Source organism: Cydia pomonella, chromosome 20 (assembly GCF_033807575.1).
Source record: "Cydia pomonella isolate Wapato2018A chromosome 20, ilCydPomo1, whole genome shotgun sequence".
NCBI classification, from domain to species: domain Eukaryota; kingdom Metazoa; phylum Arthropoda; class Insecta; order Lepidoptera; family Tortricidae; genus Cydia; species Cydia pomonella.
In genome coordinates this window covers 8,897,316-8,921,152 of record NC_084722.1, presented here as the reverse complement: position 1 = coordinate 8,921,152, position 23,837 = coordinate 8,897,316, and the positions used below count along the sequence as shown (strand labels likewise).

The 23,837-nt window shown below is 37.0% G+C and overlaps 1 protein-coding gene across 2 annotated transcripts in view; it reads left to right on the top strand.

Moving 5' to 3' along the window:
- Window positions 1-23,517, top strand: part of LOC133529171 (uncharacterized) — a 48,756-nt gene extending 25,239 nt beyond the window's left edge. The window contains exons 2-3 of one of the 2 annotated variants that reach the window (XM_061866823.1): window positions 16,524-16,657; window positions 19,173-23,517. In XM_061866823.1, coding sequence (XP_061722807.1) covers window positions 16,524-16,657; window positions 19,173-19,176 — 138 coding nt within the window. In that variant the 3' untranslated portion in view covers window positions 19,177-23,517. Of the gene's footprint in view, window positions 1-16,523; window positions 16,662-19,172 lie in introns of those variants that run through there. The other variant, XM_061866824.1, reaches the window with a different exon arrangement.
- Window positions 23,518-23,837: the final 320 nt, after the last annotated feature.

Genomic DNA, 23,837 nt, shown 5'->3' with positions numbered 1-23,837 from the left:
GAACATGCGCTTTTTATGAAGACCGATGGCCGTAATCATTGCATAAACTTTAATAGGTCCACATCTTACTTTTCCTTGAAGGAAGAACGCAGGCAGGCAGGTATAGAATCCATACATAGTTAGTACCTTATTCCTTAGAATGGCGTTGCTGCGAACCGGTCTTAGCTCGGCTTGTGTTCCCACGGGCTACACTTAAGATCATTCTCGTATATTGATTGATCTCTAATTACACACATTTGTTTCGGAACTCGAGTTTGAACTTATACTGGTTTATTTGAGACTAGTATCCGGTACGCTATGATATTGTATACCCCAGGAAGCGACGATGGGAGGGCTTTGATATTGGACAAGCTTTAGTCATTCAAAGCTTACAGGAAGCGCTTTGTCGACGCTTTGTATTTGGTATTCAAAACGGTTCAGCTTTTGTATTCCTATTGACACAGTCTTTTACAGAGTTAACTGGACATTTGCAAACCTTAATGCTATGAGATAAGGTCTATTAATGACTATTTAAGACTCAGTAATAGCTTATCGATCAAGAACATAAATAATGTGTCTACCTGTGCCAACTTCTTGTGAATTTTATACAAAGCCACACCGTAAATGAACACCTCACAAACATCGATCCTATGCCAAGTCCTTCACGGTTTACTCTGTTAATTAAAAATTATGGAATTCTTTACCATCTTCTCTTCGACAGTGTCAATCTGTCGCATCGCTATAGGCGAATTAAAAAAAGTTTTGGCTTTCGGACGAAAGTTAAAGTATGTGTGCGGTATTTTAGTTTTTGTATATATGTAATATATATTATAGAATATATATGTGTATATATTTGTTGTAGGTCATATACCATTGCATGTATATTGTAGGTTGAAATAAATAACTTTTCTATTTTAATTTTTTTTTGCGCCACTTTGTACAGTACGGATGTCTATCGTCTACAATTCTCCCTCAATTGCTCAAAGGTTAACTGGAAGAGATCCCTTAAAGGGATAAGTTCGCCTTTGTACTAATGATGAATGTTTTATTTTTTGCTTTGTTTTCGTTTCTGTACAATAAAGAGTTTTACTACTACTACTAAATGAATGTTAGTCATCTTTGTATATGTCACACATACTTTACCTTGTATATAATATATGTATGTGACCGAAATCGGCAAAACATCTCACTTTGCCCTAAGGACGAGATTTGCTTTCATCTTTCTACGAATAACCTGCCATGGCGTCCTTATGGCAGGCGAATAAGTGGGACGTTTTGCCGATTTCGGTCACATCTTCTTATCTTTGCTAGTCACTATTCAAATTAATATTTTTTTGCATTTGTAAGAGGTTCTGTTCTGCCTATACCAAGGCAAAATCCTACACACAACTTACCTGCAGGTACACGTACAGCCCAAGATTTTTTATTGATTAGACTACGAGTTGTGACCACTACTACGTACCTGTACCTACGTACGTAGTACTTACTGTGAAATAAACTGTCGCCTGCGGTGCTTCCGACCCAATACGACCTTCAAACCTTAAAAAAAGAGCGTACTCCCATCTTAAATTCCGGCAATGCACTTGCAACCCCTCCGATATTGCAGGTGTCCATGGGCGACTGTAATTGCTTACCATCGGGCGATTCGCCTGCTCGTTTGCCTCCTATATCATAAAAAACGTATTTCAACGATTATTGGGATTGGGGATCAACGTTGACCGCGGTACACAGATTACGAGTATCATTGTCGCGTACCGCTAGGGTATCGACTTATCGAGTACAGTTCGATATGACGCTTGTAGGTCGCCGGCCGCTCGCCGTGACGACGTCCAAGGTTACTGCTTTCACAGTCAGCTGGTTCAAGATTTGGTTGTCTAAGTTGTCTTACACATTGGGCTAAATTATTTTAATCACAGCAGTAGATTTGGTGAGTCAGAGCACTGGTGGCCTAGCGGTAAGAGCATGCGACTTGCAATCCGGAGATCGCGGGTTGGGAACTCTATGATGAAATAACGCAAACTATTTGGGGTTTTTAGAATTGTCTCAATGAGTATTAGTTGTAGTAGTTATGTAGTAATTATTTATTTTAAGATTATTATAATGTAATGTTTACCCAGGTATTGGCTGTTGTATTTATAAATGTTGTTATGTATTTTTCATGTCACTATATGATGTTACTATAAATGTTGTATTGACTTGTAAAAGAGCCCTTGAGGCCTACTTGCAGAATAAATTTTTGAATTTAGAATTGAAATTAAATTTTGCATGTGGAAAGGAAAGTACAATCAGCAATGAAAGGAGTATGTGTATCAAATTTACATGTACTAGTACCTAGTAATAATAATAATAATAATTCAGCCTCTATACGTCCCACTGCTGGGCACAGGCCTCCTCTCATGTGCGAGAGGGCTCGGGCTATAGTCCCCACGCTAGCCCAATGCGAATTGGGGACTTCAGATACACCTTTGAATTTCTTCGCAGGTGTACGCAGGTTTCCTCACGATTTTTCCTTCACCGAAAAGCTAGTGGTAAATATCAAATGATATTTCGTACATAAGTTCCGAAAAACTCATTGGTACGAGTCAGGATTTGAACCCGCGACCTCCGGATTGAAAGTCGGACGTCATATCCACTCTGCTACCACCGCTTATGTACCTAGTACGAAATTTATATGTTATGATACCATGAAGCTGAACGGAAAATGAAGACTGAAGGTGGCATAGGATCTGTATCTTTTATGAGAATTAACTATTAGAATGGCCACCAGACTCAACATTATATGTAGGTAAATAGTGGCATTGCTTCTAGAAACATGCAATCTGTAGGAAATCCTCAATTACTATTCATACTACGGAGTGCTAGTAATCTAACCGTTAAATATTATTCATTAACCAAGCAAGGTAAATTAGGGTCCTGCACGTCCTTTAGCTTGCCTAAAGCGACTTTATAACAAGTCATTAGAAACATACATTTCACCTCAGCAGCTCGAACAACTACTTTCGTCACTCCAGAGAGTGAGACAAAGTAGCTTTTTTTTAGTAAAGGCCATGAATACAAGAATAAAAACTTGATGTTGAATTTTTTAACCTTTAATATGTTCTCACTACTGAGGTGAAAAGTTGTATGTGTCACACGAGAGCAAAGTTATTTTACATCTCGTGTTTTTGAGTCCCTCGCTACGCTCAAGATTCTAACTTAGAATCACTCGCTTCGCTCGTGATTCAATTATACAATCTTTCGCTTACTCGGGACTCAAAATCAACACTCGCAAGAAAAACTAACTTTCCTCACTTGATGCACAAATAACTATTATATTATCGAATTTCAACTTCCGGATTTTGCAAAGCGATGTCCATATAATTTCTATCAACGAAAGACGGATACCCATATTATTAGATTAAAATACGAAACAGACGGGTATGGAAATAACTACTAGAAATGAAAAATGAAAAACGGAACCTAATTTTACACAGCAGATGTCCAAAACGCAACCATCGGTTTAGTCAGGCAATAAAAATCCATATACATATGTAAATATGTTAACACTTATCCTTTTAACACATTATATTATTAGACTGTCACACAACTATAGTTCTTAATTCTTCGACATAAGGTACTCGTGAAAAATCATGTATATTTAAAAGTACATGTAATATGTTCTTCATAGCACTCACGACTCCGCCAATCACCTCATTAGGCTGCACGCATGGCGTACGTCACGAAAATGTAGATTTAATAAAATTAAGCCGTTCCATCAATATTCAGTGTTACTGCCTATTGCTTGCTGTTTCCGTGACTGGAAGTGTTGAAAAGATTTGTAATCTTTATTTTATTAGCATCGATATAATACATGAATGCCCTTATGTTATTTGTTATTTACACAATGTTATACTTAATGCGGAAAGATACATTATTCACCTCTTGTCCTCATAAATTCTAATGTCTATACCTAATATTAATGTAGTTATTATGCTAGGCTTCCGTTTCTATTCGGATCACTTATTTTCAGGGCCATCCCACCCATAGTACAGTAGGTGCCCTAACATAAGTATCCACTTGTCTATATCGCTTGTATGGCGACGTGGGTAGGTACTTAAGTTGGACCACTTACTGTACACTTACAGTGTACAGACTGTACAGGTAAGGCCTACTGATGGTCAGCTAAGTGCATTGTATTTTTTTAGTCTTTCTCTCAAAATTTAATTTTGTCTCTCGGTGAAGATACTACTAACAGTTAAGCTGAGAATAAATTTAAAAGTGGAAAAATTACTGTCTTGTCTCACTCTTTATTCTAAGCTTAATAGCATCGTTCGCAAAATTAGTTAAAAATTAACTACTAACAGTTATCTTTTGGATATTGATTCCCCGCATTAACTAAGTACTCGTTGTATACGGTGTGGAATGCACACATCCTTTCAACTGTGATGTAAATAAGGGTTCCGTGTACTATGTTTGGTGCGGAACAAATACAGGAATTATAGGATGAGACGCTAACTCTAAAACATTTGTCGCGAATTCCAAACAGCGTACGTCAATCAAAATCGAATCAGCGATCCCCGCTCCCACGACAAATCGTGAACATGCTCAATTCATGGTCGCCGGCATTCTACAACTTCACTATCTTACGCTAAAAGATAGTAAGGAGTTTGAACTTTATATGGAGTTAGAGCGTTTTTGAAATGTCTGTAGCAATGTCTGGAGTCGGTGGCCACGAGGAAGGAGTGAAATGACAATTAGAATGCGTGCTTAGCTGCTTAGCTTCCGTATGTTAGCTCTCTTAGGAGCTCCTTATAGGTGTGTGTTAACTGCAGTACTTAAGTAGGTACCTACGTTTACGAAAACCGCCCAGGCAGCATAAGCCTGGAGTTTTAGGTCTGAATACTCAATTTACTGACAATTTTTTTTTTAAATCTTAAATTATTACTTATTGAAAACGCATGCTCCTCAATTGATGAGTTCATGTATTCCTTAACCAAAGATCAAAGATCATAGTAGGAGCCCGATTCTGATTTTAATTTCTCGTTCTGCGGTGGAAGCACCATTTTTATCACTTGTCACTATGCCTGTCACTTTCGCACTTACATACTTGTTAGAACGTGACAGACATGGTGACAAATGATAAAGAGCCGTCCATCTTAGGCCTACTGCTCTGGATTTGATCTGTCAGCTATCAAAAGTGAAAGACATTGGTAGACTATACATATATAACCTACAATTTGAACGATTATATTCTTCTATATATTCATCATATGAAAATATTGATGTTGACATTTGCATATATTTTTTTTTTAATACCACGACGTAGGCAAACAAGCATACGGCCCACATGATGGTAAGCAGTCACCACAGCCTATGGACGCCTGCAAATCCAGAGGTGTTACATGCGCATTCTCCTCCTAGAGACAAATGGATTAACGACCAAATGTACGTCGAAGAGGGAAGCCATATTTGGTACACTGATGGTTCCAAGAAAGGCAGTGATGTAGGATGTGGGATCTATGGTGAGAGACCTAAGTTCAGTGCTAGCGTCAGCATGGGCACACAGGCCTCAATCTTCCAGGCAGAAGTCTACGCCATCAACAAATGTGCGGAGATTAATCTGGATAGAAACCTAAGACACCAACATATCTACATCAACTCAGACAGCCAAGCTGCTCTTCTGGCACTAGAATCCCTGGAGTCAAACTCGAAACTAGTCCAGAACTGTAAAACTAACCTAAATGCACTGGCTAACTCCAACAAAGTCATACTTAGATGGGTACCAGGGCACTCCGACATTATCGGAAACGAAGAAGCGGACGAACTTGCTAGAAAGGGCGCAGACACACCCCTGGTCGGCCCAGAACCGTTCTGTGGAATCACAAAACGGGATGCATATTCTCTGCTCAGCAACTTAGAAAAAACAAGAGCAATCGATTGGTGGAAATTCGTCAAAGGACAAGAACACTCGAAAGCTCTAATCAAAGGGTTCAACAACAAATTTGCTAAGGAGCTCTTGAGCTCAAAAGACATAAAACCTGCGCGGTGACCAGAATATTGACTGGACACTGTAAGTTGAACAAACACATGTTTCAAATTGGGAAGAAACAAGACGCGACATGCAGGTTCTGCCATGAGTCAGAGGAGACTGCAATGCACATTCTCTGCTCCTGTGGACCACTAATGTCAAAAAGAAGTACCCACTTAGGGCGGCACGTATTGCAACCCTATGAGGTACAGAACATTACGGCCCAAAGAACCTGGAATTTCCTGGATTCAACGGGCATCAGTAATGAACTTTAAAGGGCTGTCACAATAGATCACTACCTGGTCGAAGTGGCACTCAAAGGCCCGAAACCCCAATAATAATAATAATACATGCGCATTGCCGACCCTTTAAAAACCTGTATACTCATTTTTTGAAAAACCCCATACTGATGTGGATCCATATAGACCGTGTTTTTTTTGATTTGCGTTAATTTCGAGGGTGCATTCCTGAGCTTAATTAAGTAACTTTCTCAAAGACACCGATATTCTAATTAACTCCATTTCGGAGATAATCAATCATTAATTTTTATCATATAAGGCCCTTACGAGCGAGTACACTTGCCTTTGGGGCTGTTTACTTATTGATTAGTGTTTAGAGCGAGTTCATACATTTGCTACTAAACGTAAGTACTATCTCGGACGATCGACGTTCGAAATGACATTGATATGTCACAGTTTTCAATTGTTTGGGTGAGTTAAATGTAATGCCCGTGTTACAACAACGCTATATGCATCATTTAGTTACTTTTTATAAAAATAAAAATAGTAAAAAAAAACAAAAAAAATTTTTTTTTTTAAATTATCTATGCTATTTAGTTTCCTTAAACGTACTTACCGATACCCCGAAGTTAACGAAATTCAATAAAAACACGGTGTATAAATATGACGATATTGTTGTCATTCTGAATGTTGTTATTGTAGGTTGTTGTACGCAGTTATGCTTTTAACCTAGTTCGTTATGCAAATAGTCGTATAATTTGCCTTAAATATTTATTAATTTGAACATAATGGTTGACCCGGTTAGAGTGAACGAACTCATGAATGCTGTTTGCTCTGCCAAAAATCTATTATTCTTGCAGTCGAATACTTAATAAGATCATGTGGCTAATTTATATTTAATTAATCGATTGCTTCAATTAAACTTATTTTAAATTAAATTGTTCTACAGGGTGGGCAAGTTTAGAAGTAGGTACACAGTATACACACTTTATTTTTTTAAATTTTACTCTAGGAAAAGATGAAATGTGAAGAGTATTAAGTATTTCCTTAAAAATACCTATATTATTTAGGGTTGGCAATTACAAATGGAAAATAACATTAAATATTATCTAATTGTAATAACATTAAATATTGAAGTGATTGGCCATCAAGATCCCCAGTTCTAACAGCTCCTGTCTTTTTTCTGTGGGGTATCGTAAATGACGTTTCTATGCTAACAGGCCGATAAAACTTCAACAGTTAAAACAAAATATCAGGGACATAGTCACACAGATATCGCCGGAAATGTGCTAAAATGTGACGAAAAACGCGATGAAAAGAGTTCACATCTGCCAGGCAGCTAGAGGTGCCCCTTTAGCAGACATTATTTTCCAATTGGAATTGCCAACCCTAAATAATATATTTTTGGCGAAATATTTCCTAGAGTAAAATTTAAAAAATAAAGTGGGAAGTCGAATTTGCTCAACCTGTAATTAACACTATCATATCTGTTTTAAGTACAATACATTAAACAGGTAGTACAATATGTACGTTTTAAAACCACTATGATGTTTTTAGATGCCTTCAATTCATCTTGGCTATTCTTTGTAATCCGATAACCTTAATTAAAAATGCGCATTGTCTATCACGTACCCATTAGCTACCCATAACACGATTGATACAAGACTATGGAGATTATTTTTATCTAAGTAAACTTTGGCTTCATAATCAACACAATCATATAAAAATTTGTTTTAGATACAATCAGTAATAGAAGTAGCTGAGCGGACGAGGCGTTCAAAATGATAATTGGTCGAATAGCTTAATTCTTCTATTTGCTGTATCTATGAAACCAGACTCATAAATAGATATCGGGTCTGTTAGATTTTAAAAAATAAGCACCTATTTACCCCAGTATCTACCTAGTAAGAACAGAAAGAAGTCCTGTACAAAGCGATTAGCTGAGGTACCAAATGCCCCAGATTCACCCCTTAATAGAGGAAATGAGTAGATATCTATGTAGGAATTAAGGAAATCAAAATCAAGCTTATACTTATAGCATGAAATTGAAGAAATTTACAGATAAGACAGACCCGGTTTTTATCTTTTTACTTTTTACCTTATAACTACATACATGTATAATATTTTCACGGAAAATTATGATTGTATTGTCAAGTGTTGAGCTGAGCAAGTGGATATCAATCACCTTTCTCGACATGAAATGAGGGCGTGTAGTCAATTAGGGACGCGGTTGTTTATTTACAATTTCTTAAATATTTTGAAAATCTTCATATGTCTAAAGATAACTTAAGGATTTTAGGTTTTATTTGCTCCCTAACTAGGCAGTTGCGCATTGGCATTGATTAGTGAATTAAATTTTTTAAAGTCATGCATGAATAAAACAGTCCTTAAAGATCTCTTTTAAGGCGTTAGTCTTGTTATCTAGATGTCAAAAGCACTGATGTACTTAGGTACTTTTAATTAGTCATAAATTAATGCAGCTCGTTATTAGCAGCAAATTATCATAAATTTCTCAAGCCTTTTAAATAAACTGGGCTCATTGAAATCAATACGTGACCGGCGCGTACGCATAGAAATGTGATTACGCGGTGCGCAAACGCAAATAGAGACTGTTTGCTCGCGCGCTTGTAGAAAGTCCTGAGTCTAGGCTTCTGTTTAATAGGTGTCATCAGTTGGAGGAATCAGGTAGAAACGGTGGTCACGTGTGGCAACCAGTCTTGAAATACTGTGAAATCTCTTTAAGAAATCTCACAAGAATCCGGCACTGAAAACAGGGTGTATGTAATCATTATATGTCTAAATTTACTATGTATTTGCACTTAGCTACATTTTCACACTACCTTCTCTTAGAAATAGTTATAAACTGTATAACAGTCGAACTGTCTTTGGCATTATTATTGACCGAAGCGTTAGCGAAGGTCTCCGTTTTAATTCGGACATAGTGCTTCGTATGCCCGGATGTTCTCCTCTACAGGACGCAATACTTAACCGATTTTCGTGAAATTTTGTGGCCAGATTGTATGATGATATAGTTTTTTTTGTCGATTCAGTTTTTGGAAAATTATCAAAATGCGGAAATTGTCATAAACGACTAAGCGCCCATAGGGTCTATGGCGCTTTAGATCATTGTGAGTTCACTGTGATACTGATTTAACAAAATAAGTATTTTTCACTTTTACATTTTCTAAGCCTACCGTCGCGAGCTCTACAGCTCACAGAGTTTTTGTATGTGTTTCTATATATATTTTCTATGTACTAGTCCAAAACACATCTGACTGTATGCAGATTTGCTCCAACTTCTAGTAATCCAAATTTGTGCTTGGGGTAACCTCGTCAATATAGGTACTCGTACTTAAACATATTAGATACATTCCTCACTTAGTTACTCATGATGGAATGCAAGTTAATTTAGAATAACACGAATAAGGAATGAACATTTAACGAGCACTTACTGAGATAAGGAAGCGAAAATTTAATTAAAATACGGTACAACGAACTTATTTTATAGTCATGTTAATTCCCATTGAAAACTTGTTTAAGGTTTCTAGTAATTTCTGAAAAATTATTACTAAATTAGTATTTTTTTTATTTGTCATTGCTACTCCCAATTACCAAATATATAAGAAAAATGTAAAATTAAATGATTCGGTTATCTATATCATATAGGTAACAGTTTTTATATTCGATTCATCAATTTGGAAACATTCAATTAAGTAGTTAATTGTTCATTCTTGTAAAAAATAAACACATTGACCAGACCTATAGTATAGGAGGTATAGGAGCTTGGAGCGGCAGGGCATACAACTAAAATGACCATAAAGTTTGGGTTTTGAAGTGGAAGCCATGGTGCGCGATGAATGGTCATTTGGTTGCTGAAGCGTTCCACCAGAATTTCGCTTACGAACGATACTCTGCTAACTTTCTGAGATTGCTTGGAAGTACTTGGTGCGTAGCCAACATGCCAATCGTCAACACTCCGTAGCGAACGAAACGCACTAATTTGGAAAAGTGATAGAGGGAGAGATGACTACGCTACGCTACGGAGCGTTAACGATTGCCACGTTGTCTAGCCACTCACTTGCTTTTGGTAACTGTGGTTACCAGCTGTCACCCTTATTTTATTATAATAATAGAAGTCACTGAAAAATATGAAGCAAGTGAGTGGCTAAGCATTCTGTTTATGTTCGACACTGTTACGGATATTAGCGAAATAACGACATCTATGTCAACTATGTTCGAATTCTACACTCCAAAGGCAGATAATCTTGAAAGCTAATATGAGCAGGCAGTTTTAGACTTAGAAAAAAAAAACAATAATAATACGTATTTATTTCCATCACATGAACTAATCGTTATGAATGTTATGATAGAACGTTGATATGAAATATTAATATCAGTTAGATACCTGTACTAGAAGTGTTAATGAGAGATTACGCCCGCATTAGCCAGTGAGTAACTATGTAATTACGAGCATGCGATACGAGATGCGCATTCATTCCATATTGTCACGCTACGTTACTGTGAGATGTATACTAGTAAACATAAACAATTATCAATAAATATGTAATTATATATTGTTAAAACAATTAACACATACATAAATATCAATAAATACGTACATAGCTACTTTTTTAAAAGTTAAACCTATGTTTATTATAATAGCAGCAAATATTATTACGTTTTAAATGCATGGACGCTTAATTCGATAAAGAAATACCTTAGCCAAACTGGAAAATTACATCCTTAATTAATTTAAAGCTTTAATAGGTCTTTATTATTTAGAAACATGAACATAGACATAAAAATGAGCAGTGACGACGATCAGTTTGGAATTAGGCCGCAATGTTTGGGCAGTAATACACGTATTATTTGAAAATACAGTATGTAAGATATTGTTAAGGCTGGCGTCCACTAGACTCGCCGAGGCGAATCGCAATAATTCGCCTTCTATACATTGACTATGAAACTGCGTCTATTGGCGAAGAGCCGCGGCGGCGGCGCGTCGAATCGAATTTCGCATTCATAGTAAATGTATGGAAGGCGAATTATTGCGATTCGATTCGATTCGCCTCGGCGAGCATAGTGGACGCCAGTCTTTATCAATAATTCCTTCGGTATAATAGTTTCAGGCAGTATAGGTAGGTATATAATGTCACATGTAAAAGTTTTGACGACCTGTCTGGCCTAGTGGGTAGTGACCCTGCCTATGAAGCTGATGGTCCCGGGTTCAAATGCTGGTAAGGGTATTTATTGTTGTGATGAGCACGGATATTGGTCCCTAAGTCATGGGTGTTTTCTATGTATTTAAGTATTTATATATATCGTTGTGTAAGTACCCACAACACAAGCCTTATTGAGCTTAATGTGGGACTTAAACAATCTGTGTAATAATGTTCTATAAAAATGGTATTTTTACTGACAGTGTTTGGTCTTTAATTAATATTCAGTATTAGCAATTGACATGTATTGTTCTAACAAATTTTAATATTTGGTGAAAAGGAAAATTCTGTTCCTTACCTAATTGAAAATTTCCAACGTTCTGGATAACTGTAATAACCTAAGCTAAGTCTAAATTTACCACAGCTCATTACTGTCTGCTCATAAAATGCACAGCAGCCATTGTTCCCAACGTTCATTCTCATATTAAACTGTAACACCGTTCAGTTGGTACACTAAAATTCCCGGAATGAGAAAGTTACCGGCAAATGTCACTGAGATTGCGCCCCGGGCCATTTGCATACAAATACAAAGTTAAGTTAAACATTATTAAGCAATGGTAAATGTGGTAGATACCTACTTAAAGCGCGCCGTTGTTTTATGCGATAAACGCAGCGTTAAACGCGATGCGTTTGCCGTACACTCATTTTAAATCTGATAATCTAATGACACTAGATTGTTTTACGCGGTAATCGCAGCGGCAAGCACATTGTAATTTTTCTTACATTCCGTTAATCGCATGCGTTCAAGGCTGCGTTTATCGCTTAAAACAACCGCGCGCTTAATAATAAGCACCGAATATGTACAATACATAAAGACACAGCTGTGACAGATTTATACATTTAAGTATGGTTAAGTTTGAATGATCGTACTCCAAACTAATTTATATGGCATTACAGATGTGTCTAAAAAGTTGGAAAAACTCTCCGAAATTTTAAAAAAATTCTCAGGAAAAAATAAACTTTCATAATATGCAACAGCCACAGAACTCGTGGGACTAGGTCGATGTGTGTAAAATTGTCTACGTCAACGTCAATTGTATAGTCAACGAATGCCCGTAGATAGGACCGTTTGTACACTCCATCTACGTAACAATGCTAATTCATACATCATACAGCTACACTACACAACACTACGCCGGTTGTTTTGGTTCGAACAATAACACCTACAGAGCGATAGTGCCAACAAAAGTGCTATGAATATTACATACAGTAAACCTAACTAACTAAAATCCATTTATTATTAACTATTAATAACACAAATATATTTTTAAATAGATTATAATATATATAATATTACGAGTACCCGAGTGCTCCTGGGATGTTCTGTCACCCGAAGGTGGGTGGGCGATACAGGATTCCCTGCCTCTGGCTTGCCTTAGCCGGCCGTCCAGAGTGAAGTTGTGAGGGCTGCGTTCTCGAGGGTAGATGTGGTAAGATAATTGTAACACCTCTCTACCCACAGCCCACACACCGGTGTTGCGCTTGAGCCATCCTAGATGTCGCTTTTTGTGGGGGCCCATCTTGTGGGGGCGAGTCACCGTCTGCCGGAAATAAAATTAGATACCGTTTTATTAGACAGGTGTCCGGTTTTTTATCCCATAGCCCGTCCATCATAGGTATTTAGTCCATCGCTTTCATCCAATAGCCCAGTTCATTTTAGAGTCCATCAACTCTCAAATAGTCCATACACCCTGGCGGGTGCTACCTCTGCGTACGTCCCATAATGACACGGGCAATGGGTAGTATCAGCACGGTGTAAGTACCCCTTACATTTCATTAAAGAACTCACAACAAATAATCTCAGCGAACCTCGATTAACGTGAGAAACTAACATTTATAATTCGTCGGTGAAATTCTGTAGTTGGTGAGAATGAAATTCAAGAATAGTGTACGTGTTTAACAATTTAATGAGATAAGTGGGTATTAATCACATTTTTACCGTTTATGATTAAAAGAGTGCGTAAGGCTAGTTCGGACCATGTCAGTAATTTAGTCGAGTGGCGAGTATTTGTGACTTTGCATGCCTAAAAGGTCTATATCTTCAGGGACAGTCGGAAATCGGAATGGAGTAAGATTTTGTATGACTCTTTGTTAAAACATCACTCTCATGTGTTCTTATTTGTTTTTATCTGTTTCCGAAAAATGAGGACATTGGACCCTTATTTTTGGATTAAGGTTATATCAAAATTAATCACTTCTATTATCATAGTTTTGATCCTTACCAATATGATGGGGACGTCATCCATGACTATGACTATTTACTCGAATTAAAAATGAAGAGATTCGTAAGAGAAACAGGGTTGTTGAAATAGATCGGAGGGTTGGATCGGGCAGTGGGCAGGACACATGAAAAATTCAAAATTTATTCTGCACGTAAACCTCAAGGGCATTTTTACAAGTCAATACAACATTTACGTATGACATGAACTATACATACTAACGTTTATAAATACAACAGCCAATATCTGGGTAAACATTACATTATATACGTTATAATCTTAAAATAAATTAACGTAACGGAAGGAAGTGGCGAGGAGAAAGAAGAGGAGAATCTTAATATAAATAATTATTACAATATAACAGAGATGTATAATCTCTAAGGTTCATTACATTACATTTGGAAATGTAAAAGGTCCCCAAAGTCATAGAATAATACTACATATTAAGATTCGGAGGTGTAAAAAAGGCTCTCCAAGCGTAAAAAAATGCATCGCTTGTTTCTACAAGCAATCAGATGGCCAATGGAGCAACAATGTACTTGAAAGGTGTCGTTAGACTTAAAATCGGTAACTATTTTCATCTATAGGCTCCTTTATTTAAATGCGTAATATCCAGAAATGTGCAACTGCATCGTGACCGTGAGATTCAGCTGTCGCAATTCGAGCGGCCGACTTGGCACGGATGGATAAGCGAGCATGGATTACAAATAACTCACTGTAAATTACTTTGCATTAAATAAATAGCAAGTTACTGTAATATGCTCTTAAGCATCCACAATTGCAGACTATTTGTAATATTGAGATTAGTAGGCGGATACGAAACCTTTGAACCTTTCATTCCTCGGAAGATAAGGGTTTCGATATCGATTGAAACCATGTTGGAACGCTGAAACTATATTTTTTAGGTTAAGAGGATTTTTTTCCCGCGGACGCTCCGGCTGTGAAATGAGCTCCCTGCCGAGGTTTTCCCGAGGGTCTACAATATGGGGTTCTTCAAAAAAGGAGTGTACAGGTTTTTAAAGGGTCGGCAACGCGCATGCAACACCTCTGGAGTTGCAGGCATCCATGGCTACGGTGACTGCTTACCATCAGGCGGGCCATATGCTTGTTTGCCACTGACGTGGTAAAAAAAGTTTATTTGCGTTTTTTATAAAATAGGCATTGATCTGAAAGCTACAAGTTTTCAATACTAGCACTTAATGCACAATGCATCTTTATTCCTTTCCTTGTATTCCTCTACTTTTAAAAACTCTCAACATACATTAACTGTATTTTTAGTCGTCTCCGGTCTTACGACTATTTACTTTGATGGCTTAAAGTGCATTTTGTTCATTTCTCTGTCTGTCATAAAGTTTATACAAATGTATAAACCTGTTCATTGGATTTTTTGGTCAGTTACATTTTTACGAACAATTAAAACGACGATCGTGCAGCCGGCATGTACATTCCAATTAAGGCCTCGTTGTTCTTCTCCCACTCTCACTGAGCGTAAGAGAGATGATGTGCGTTTGTGCGTGCTCGGGACCGCGGATATCATGTTTTTGAGTTTTAATATGTTAAAAAAAAGAAATATTGTTATTGTAAATAAATACTTTAAATACCTACTAAAAAAAGAAATAAGTGAGTGACTTTCATATTTTTAGCTTTTGAGCATAAATTGATACAAATTTTTAAAGCGCGTTTTAGCCCTATGATCGCGAGTTTTTTCCTTCGGGTGAAAGCAATAATATCAGAATTCGAATCGCTGAAGTCCCTAGAGAAAATCTTCAGGATTTCTATGTAAATTTTTGGTAACCGTATTGTTATCTATAAAAGCGGTACGATTTTTTAATAATCCCGCTCTCTGAACCTACGGCACCTTAACGTTTATAACGCAAATTCCGTATCGGTTTCAAGAAAGATTACATAAAAACCCTGGAAAAAGCAAGATTCAATAAGGAAACCGGGCACCATCGATCTTACCGACTGCGGTCGACAGGTTGTGCAATGCGTTACGTGTGCTTTTACGCCGATATTGACGGGTGGTGTTATGTCGCGAATACGCGGGCATATGATGTTTTACTTTATGGTAACCTGAACCCCTAGTGTAAATTTATTCGATAGCGAAACGTGACGTACGCGTTTGCGTTACGTCTCATTTTGTATGGGATTTTGAGTTTCCAAAACGTCCCGCTTGCCTCGCTGTTTTTAAATCCCATACAAAATGAGACTTAACGCAAACGCGTACGTCACGTTACGCTACCGAATAAATTTACAATAGGGGCTCTGTCCGCAGTGATTACGCGACTTTGTTGTGGTTAAATTAAGGTTGTGACAACTAGAGTCATCTTTTTTGCCAGAGAAATTGAATGCAAAGAAATTACGAAATCAGGAAGTCTTGGTCCAAACGTCTCATTCTGCGACAGTAGGATCATCTGTAGGTTAGGTAATTATTCACAGTTATGCCTGAATGAGGCATAGGCAATAGAGCCAATAACAAATTTATGGCTTCGTTTTTGTTGTCCATAGGTATGTGTATATTTTTTTTTTATATATCGTACGGATTAGAAAGTGAACAAAATATAAATATAGGATGTGGCCTGTAACAGGAACATACTCGTAAAATTCTACCTGTAATTAATTGTTCAGATAATCAGGCATCGCTATTCAGTACGAAGGCCTCATTTTGCAAGGCGTAAATTACGGCTATAAGATAGAATCATGGCATATTCAGAAATAAGATCTCTGTTTTGTTACTCAGTTACATATCATCTATGATATTATTGATATCATTAGCATTTCATAAGATTTTTCTATTCTTTGTCTATGTTATTGAATATGGCAAACAAATAAACTAATCAATGTTTTTCGTACATTCCAGGTGGAGACAGGTCGCGAGGAACTGAAGAAGGAGCGGGAGATCATGCAGCTGGTAGCGGGGCTGCAGCTAGGTCCTGACGAGGTGGACCGGAGAGAAGTGCCACCTCATCTGCTCAGAGCGAGACACGCACCTAGGTGAGCAGGAACCCTTAAAAAAGTGCAACGTGTAATCTTCCTGAGCACTGAGCACTATACCGTTTTAAATACATTCTTTGGTTTTCCTGTTTTTATACCAAATAGTACCGATTAAGATCGATGCAGGATATTGGATTGCTAGAAATCCAAACAGCCTTCAAGTTGTTCAACAATTTGGCTGATATTTATCGAAATTTTCTGCCTGACCGGTCTGTGTTTAAAATGGTTTAAAAATTCGAGCAGCCGGTTTGCGGTATTTTGATTCAGATTGCGCGCTTATGAAATAGGTATTTGTGTTGCGCGAACATTTCAACCTTATCATGTTGCTCGTTTAAAAATTAAACGTACGTGTTTTGTTCATTGATTTTTGCAATAAAAGCATACACATAAGAAAACGCCGGGAAACTATACCAATGTGCCCTAAAGTGAAACCTAACTACATGTGACCAGCCTAACTGCTTGTACCATGGTTTGCAATAAACGTTTATTTGCATCTCCTGGATTTCGCGGGCCTATAAATCGGTATTTTAATAGGCTTACGTGAAGAAATAGATCCAACATGTAGAGACCCATTGGAGAGCTTTAATGTCATGTAGAACGCCTGCTGGATCTAGTTCACAGGCGCAACTATAGATATAGAGGCAGACTATTTTAAAAAAGAGAACAGAATATCTATGGATTGAAGTTTGGATGGACAATGAGGCTGGGTTATTGTAAAGATGTCTGGACACCTGCCATAATAATGTTTTCACTATTTATCGAGGCAGGCGGTGACTTGCTGCCCACTATATGCATGGGCCCCTGAAACTGCCGTCGTGAAGACGACCAGGAGCAACAACTGATAACATACACTGTGTCAACGCGCGTCTTATGCATGTTTCACTTCCACTCCCGGAGCATATAGCTCTAACAACTCCTCTCTGGACAGCTAATGAAGATAAGCCAGAGTTGAGAGTCCTGCGGGTCCCCTTGGGGTCCACTCCGACCAACGACGAAGACACGCCAGAGACGGGGACCCTGATCGACCTCGGGAGTACTCGAGTCCGTGGGGTCGTTACTCCCCAAGCCACAAGCCACCTAATAAACGTTGATTATTATTATTACCAGTAGCTCATTTGCACTAGTAAGGCAAAGCCACTAGATCGAATTTCATAAAGCGTTTTATAGAACTCTATATTACAAACAGAGATGTACAAGATACCCTATAAAAAGTATCTAAAGTCAAAACACAAGATACTAGGTAGTGAAGTATGTGAGATATCAGATACAAAATACATTTGGAAATGGTATTAGAAATACTAGATACAAGATACGTATCTTTTAAATACTTTTTTAAGATATTATACTTTTTTTAACAAAACTCCGTTTTATTTGTTTTAATGTTAATTTACCTTAATAAATTTCATTGCAAAACGTTTTTCGTGGTTTAAACTATTTGACTAATTAGGCATCTCGACATTTTTGTGGATAGAGCGTTTGAATCATCCGATTTTGTTATTAAAAACCAGCCAAAAGGATGTATGATTGATCTGTCTCTTAGATAAGTCACATCTCTGCTGTTGCTAGCTTTCCAGTGTGTAAATATAGTATTATTTATAATTATACGTTACGGCTTTGCATAGGACTTCGCGCAACCTGTTACGTACCTAGATTGTCTATAATACTTAGCGGAATGTGGTCAACTGCGCTGTTCTGTTTGCTTTAACGGTAACCAACAGATGTCAAATTGAAATCGTATCTTGTTGTCTTTCGAAAATATGTGTTTGACACACGTAATTGTACATTACGCGGGAAAATGGTCGGTAAATGTAGGTGGTGATACTTTTAGTTTGGGGAACTATGAGACCAACCCTTTATTCTGGACCCGGGTATGTCCTTAAACTACGTCCAAAAGAGAGGTATGGGCACTATGAATTTCGTCTCGTTTTGTCTGGTAGGGTACAGCAGATGTAATTCCTGATCTAGAGTAGAGTCCAACTGGGGAAGTTCCTCCACCTTAGAGGAAACCGCAGCCAAATAACTCTAGATCCTACTCACAGTGTTGTGTCCGAGGGACCGGATCGCATAATGCTGTCGTTTTATTTAAAATAATTGTACCAGTTCCGAAAGTACCGGGAAATCCCTGTTCCATTTTCCACCGGTACCGAAAATCATTATCCGGAAGTTCTCTTCTAAGGTCGCATTTTTCAACCGGCTCTGGTTACATATGGCAAGCAGGTGCAAACATTATATACATTTGTTTTTGTCGATACAGTTTTTGTTTTTTTTTTTTTTTTTCAAAATGACGGAGCTGTTTAATGGTTTAATGCCGAATACCAACCATCTTAGAGCCAAACAAAAGAATAGTCTATAGTATGTTTCTTTGGATTTGGCATATCTAAAGACATGTTCTTTAGCGGTTGCAGCGCCATCTACGTCAACTTCTCAATTTTTTAATTAATCATAATTAATTAGTAAATGTTACTTCTTAACTTCACAATATATGTGCCTAATCAGATATTATTTCAAATTCCAGATAACACGACCTCACTTGCGACATCTACCGGCGCATCGAAGAACTTTCTACAGGATAGCGAGCATCCTACCGGCACGGCACTTACCTCGACTTGGTTCCAAACACGACCACGCAGACCAAACGTGTGCCGCTCCATCGAGCTCTAAGTCCGTGCGTTAAGGTCGAAACTCTCTTGTACAATGTGGCTGTAACAATATATTTTACGGCAATAGGATAGCGATTGCCAAATCGATTGGCTATAATCGTATCGATTTGGCACGAATGTATAGTCAGCTGCAGAATCTGATCCTCCCTGCATATTAATATAAAGGGCTCATTACAATCATCGTGCCGTCGGGCCTTAAGATCGTAGCCGAGATCGGGTCCGAGTAAAATTGTTTTCTGTTTCACGAGATATAAGAACATCATTAACAATATTTGATATGTTTGACTTTGTCTCGAATTGCCAAAAATGTTTAATGTTTGATATTTTTGCAGTTAACAATTTTTTTGCATCAAGAAATATTGCAAACGACGTGTGATACGGAAAAAACCCTTGCAAGAGTCATGGGGCCCAACATGGGCAACGATGTCGCTTCCGACCGTTAGCCATCCGAAGGCAGGATGAGTGTAATAAGCCCTTAAGGCGAGTCAGAGGGCGTAGCAAAGGTGACAATAGTTCATCATAAATGTTAATTGAAAATTAGAAAATGTATCGAGATAAGAGATAAAACGTATATATTGGTTTTCATATTTATTATCAGTTACTTTTCGATAGGCGTTGATGATTAATGATTATTACTTTGGCTATGACCCCTGGGTGCGTAGACAAGATGCCAATCGTTTACGCTCCGTAGCGAATGAAATGCAACTGTCACTGTCGCACTAATATGGAAGAGTAACAGAGAGAGAGAGATAACTACGCTACGCTACGGAGCGTGAACGATTGGCATCTTGTGTAAACCCTGGTATCTCTGCAGCCGATTGTACCTATCAGATGTAAGTATTGTAAGCGAATAGATTTAGGTACAGATTTATTTTTTTATATCAATGTAGGTAATACTGATTTGGGATCAAAGTTTCTTTTGAGTCTTAAGAATTATGAGGGGGATAATTTAGAGAAGGTTTTGTATTTTCGAAACGGTTCATAAATTTATAGGTCAAGAAACATGCGCTAACCTACTTAAAAAAATTAAAAATGTATTAATAACAGCACGAAAACTATTGTTTATATTATAAAAGTAGTCAATTTGTCAAAATTTTGCATCTGCTCTCATGAATACACCTATAAATAAACCTCAAGGCTTCTACAGGAGTTTCAACAAATGGTATGCGATTTTAGAAAATTGCAACGAAAACAATCGATCGAATGCCGCAATGTATTGCAAATCGCATGCCATTATCGGTGATGTTTGTAGAGGCCATTATTGTGTATATATTGTGTATAGTTGCGGAATCACAAAATTTTGTTTCTACGTCAAATGCTTACCGCACAGATAAGTAAAGCTATTTTGAAAATAATATTTATGTCACACAACTCACGCAAGGATATTGTAACAAACATATTTAGTAGAATTTCTGAAATCAGTATTCCTACTTGAGATCTTTGGCGCAAATATGATTTTATATTTTTAAATATGTCAACCAAGGAAATGTTTTAAAATGTTAGAATATGTTTTATAGCTATAGTTCGCGACCTGTAATATAGGTAAAGACAATTAGATTCTATACCAGTTGCAATTCAAGAACTCCACAGACCTTGCAACAAATCGAATGCGAAAGCTATACTTAACATGCGATAAATGCGACACATTTGCGACTATGTAGCTGCAGTGCAATCTATTTAATCGATCGTTAAAATGCTGCAATGTATCGAAAATTGCATGCGATTTGTTGCAAGGTTAGAGTCACTCCACACTAGCGTCTTTTGAGCGTCGGCGTCAAGTCAGCGCTATGGAAAATGGCGTCGCTGCTGCGCAGTTGCGCCAACGTTAAGTGGAGCAGCAGCCATAGAGTTGACTAGACGCCGACGCTCGGTAGACGCTTGTGTGAGGTGGCTCTACAGGGCAACTACACACCAATTGCGCAGATGACGTGCAGTTCACACGCACGTTATAGTTTTTCAGCCCTAATAAAAAAATGATTGTGGTTAAAGGGAGCCACTATGATAAATAAAACAAAGATAATGAATTTTTTGTACAAAAAGAGTTCAGAGCGAGGGGCATGGTGCATGTACTGTATATATAATGATTATATGTTTCTTTAGACATGGCTAATTTGTAATCTAATGTTTATCAATTAATACAAGAATGCACTATAATTTTCTCTACTTACTAGACATTTATTATGAGAACTTAAAAATCCTCATTCTAGTGATTATCTTTAAGATGATTTATCTATTATGTATTACTTACGCCTCCACTTCGCAGTTCTTATATTTACAGAGATTTCAGAACAATTAAATATTACACGTAGAAAAAGTTACAACAAAACAAGTTTATGTTTTTGGCCATGTCTAAAAATACTAGACTGCATGTAGTTAGTACATACTTAAATAATGTGACATTCCATAATTATAAAAAAATCGTTGTGTACCGCATTTCTTATATTGTAACACACTACAACGATATTTTATGTACTCAGTTATTTTATATAGTTATTGCTCATTTCCGTGCTCATTTATAATGGGTTATATGTGTCGATTGTTATGAAACTTTCTTAATTCACTTTTATAAAGATTAGAATAAAAAGTGGACTCATGTATAGTAAACTGCAGAGATAACTGGCCCCCTTGCATAGAAACTTGGACGCAGGGGGGTCAGTTACTTCTGCAGCTTACTGTACGGTGTTGACTGTCGAGTAACAGAAAATCTACAGTAAAAACATAAACAGGAAAAATTGCGATCGACGCACAGGTATGTTTATTTTTCCATTAATGTGAAGAATGTGGAACAGATTAAATGTGTAAGTAGATACGAGTTTGGCATACGGCGAGTAACTGTTGGTACAAGTAATAAAATGCCTTGGGTTGACACTAAAATGATTGTCCCAGTAGTACAAATGTAAAAGGGACATGCTTATTTTAGTTTCATGTAAGTATCTATAGTGAAGTAACAATATAGTTACGGGCCGATTTAATTTTGGTGGTTTTTTTTTCGTTACACTTGACTACTTAGATCAAATTTGGTGGGATAGATATAGTTCCCTATTCTGTACAATATTTCCTAAAAATCTTCCTGAGTTACGAAAACGTATGGAAATTTCGTAACTAAACGGAAAGCTACATGCATTTTATTAAAGACAACTTCTGTTTTTTTTTATTAGTCCGCCCGAGGAGGAGCTTTTCAAACCAATCCAATTTTATAGAAATGTAATGAAAAAAGAAATCGACAAATAAGTAAAAATCGGACCATAAATTGCTCAGAAAGAGTCATACTTAATATAAAAAAATGGTTCAGAGTAACTGAGTTTTACGGTATTTTGCGGGACGAGCCTCAATTGAAATAAAATCAAAATTCCAACAACTTAAAAACGACGTATGCCACTTGAACCAACTTTCGTGAATTGACCTGTACACGGCGTCCTAAGACTATGGGACATCAAGGGAAAATACTATGTTACTTAAGAAGATTTATTATTTTTTGTCCATTCTTTCGATTGGCATCATAAAAATGGGGGTGATTTTTTTTCACATTTAAGTAGGTTCGATTCCCAGACGAAGCAAGTAAATCTTAGAAAATCTTTAAATGCAGAATTACTGACTTTTAAAAATAACATAAAGTCTTCTTTCAAAAAAATATCCTATCTACGATATTTAAGGTACTTTCCCTTGATGTCCCATAGTCTTGGGACACCATGTATAATAACATATTTCTTGTTTTATACCTAACTTGAAACTTGATACTGGTTTGTTATGTGCATGCGAAATGAAGTCACGTCCTGCGTGAGATGCGCGCCTGTCACCAACACGATCGTCAAGGTCGTTTCAAAACCAGTTCAAAACCATAAATCAGAATCGACCTCAGGGAAGACATTTTTCTGACATGAGTAAACCCGCCGTGTGCCAGACAGACTTTTGTATTGTAAATATTATCGAATAATCCATATAATAAATTAATATAGTGCATCTGCATTATAATTTGTCATTTAGGCTATGAGTGCCATCAACGTTATTCGTTGGGTTTTAAAATTAATTATATTTTTTTAAATATCTTGTTACGTTTCTCAATGTATAAAACATTCCATTGTATATATAGAAATGTTTTAGTAATAAAATCTTTAATCTTTTCAACGAGTAGACAACGATGTATTCAAATCCATATTAAATATAATTCTTAAATTAATAAATAGTCGTTAATTAATAAAACTGGCTTTTATTTTACTTAGAAATACAGTTAAATCGTAGCCAAAATGGCAAAAACGGAATCCGGAACGGTTTCATCATGTCCGTCTGTCTGTCCTTATGTCACAGCCATTTTACTCGGAAAAGGGAAAAACCCACGTGTCATCGGTCCAACTTACTACGAGCGACTACTCCAAGACTTAAAAGACGAGCCCTCTAATGAAAAAATTAAGAGCAGTTTGAGAAACTTTTTATTGGATAACCCATTGTATTCTATAAAAGAGTTTTATGACATTAGATTTATTTAAATAAATAATAATAATAAAACATCTTTATTCAGTAAT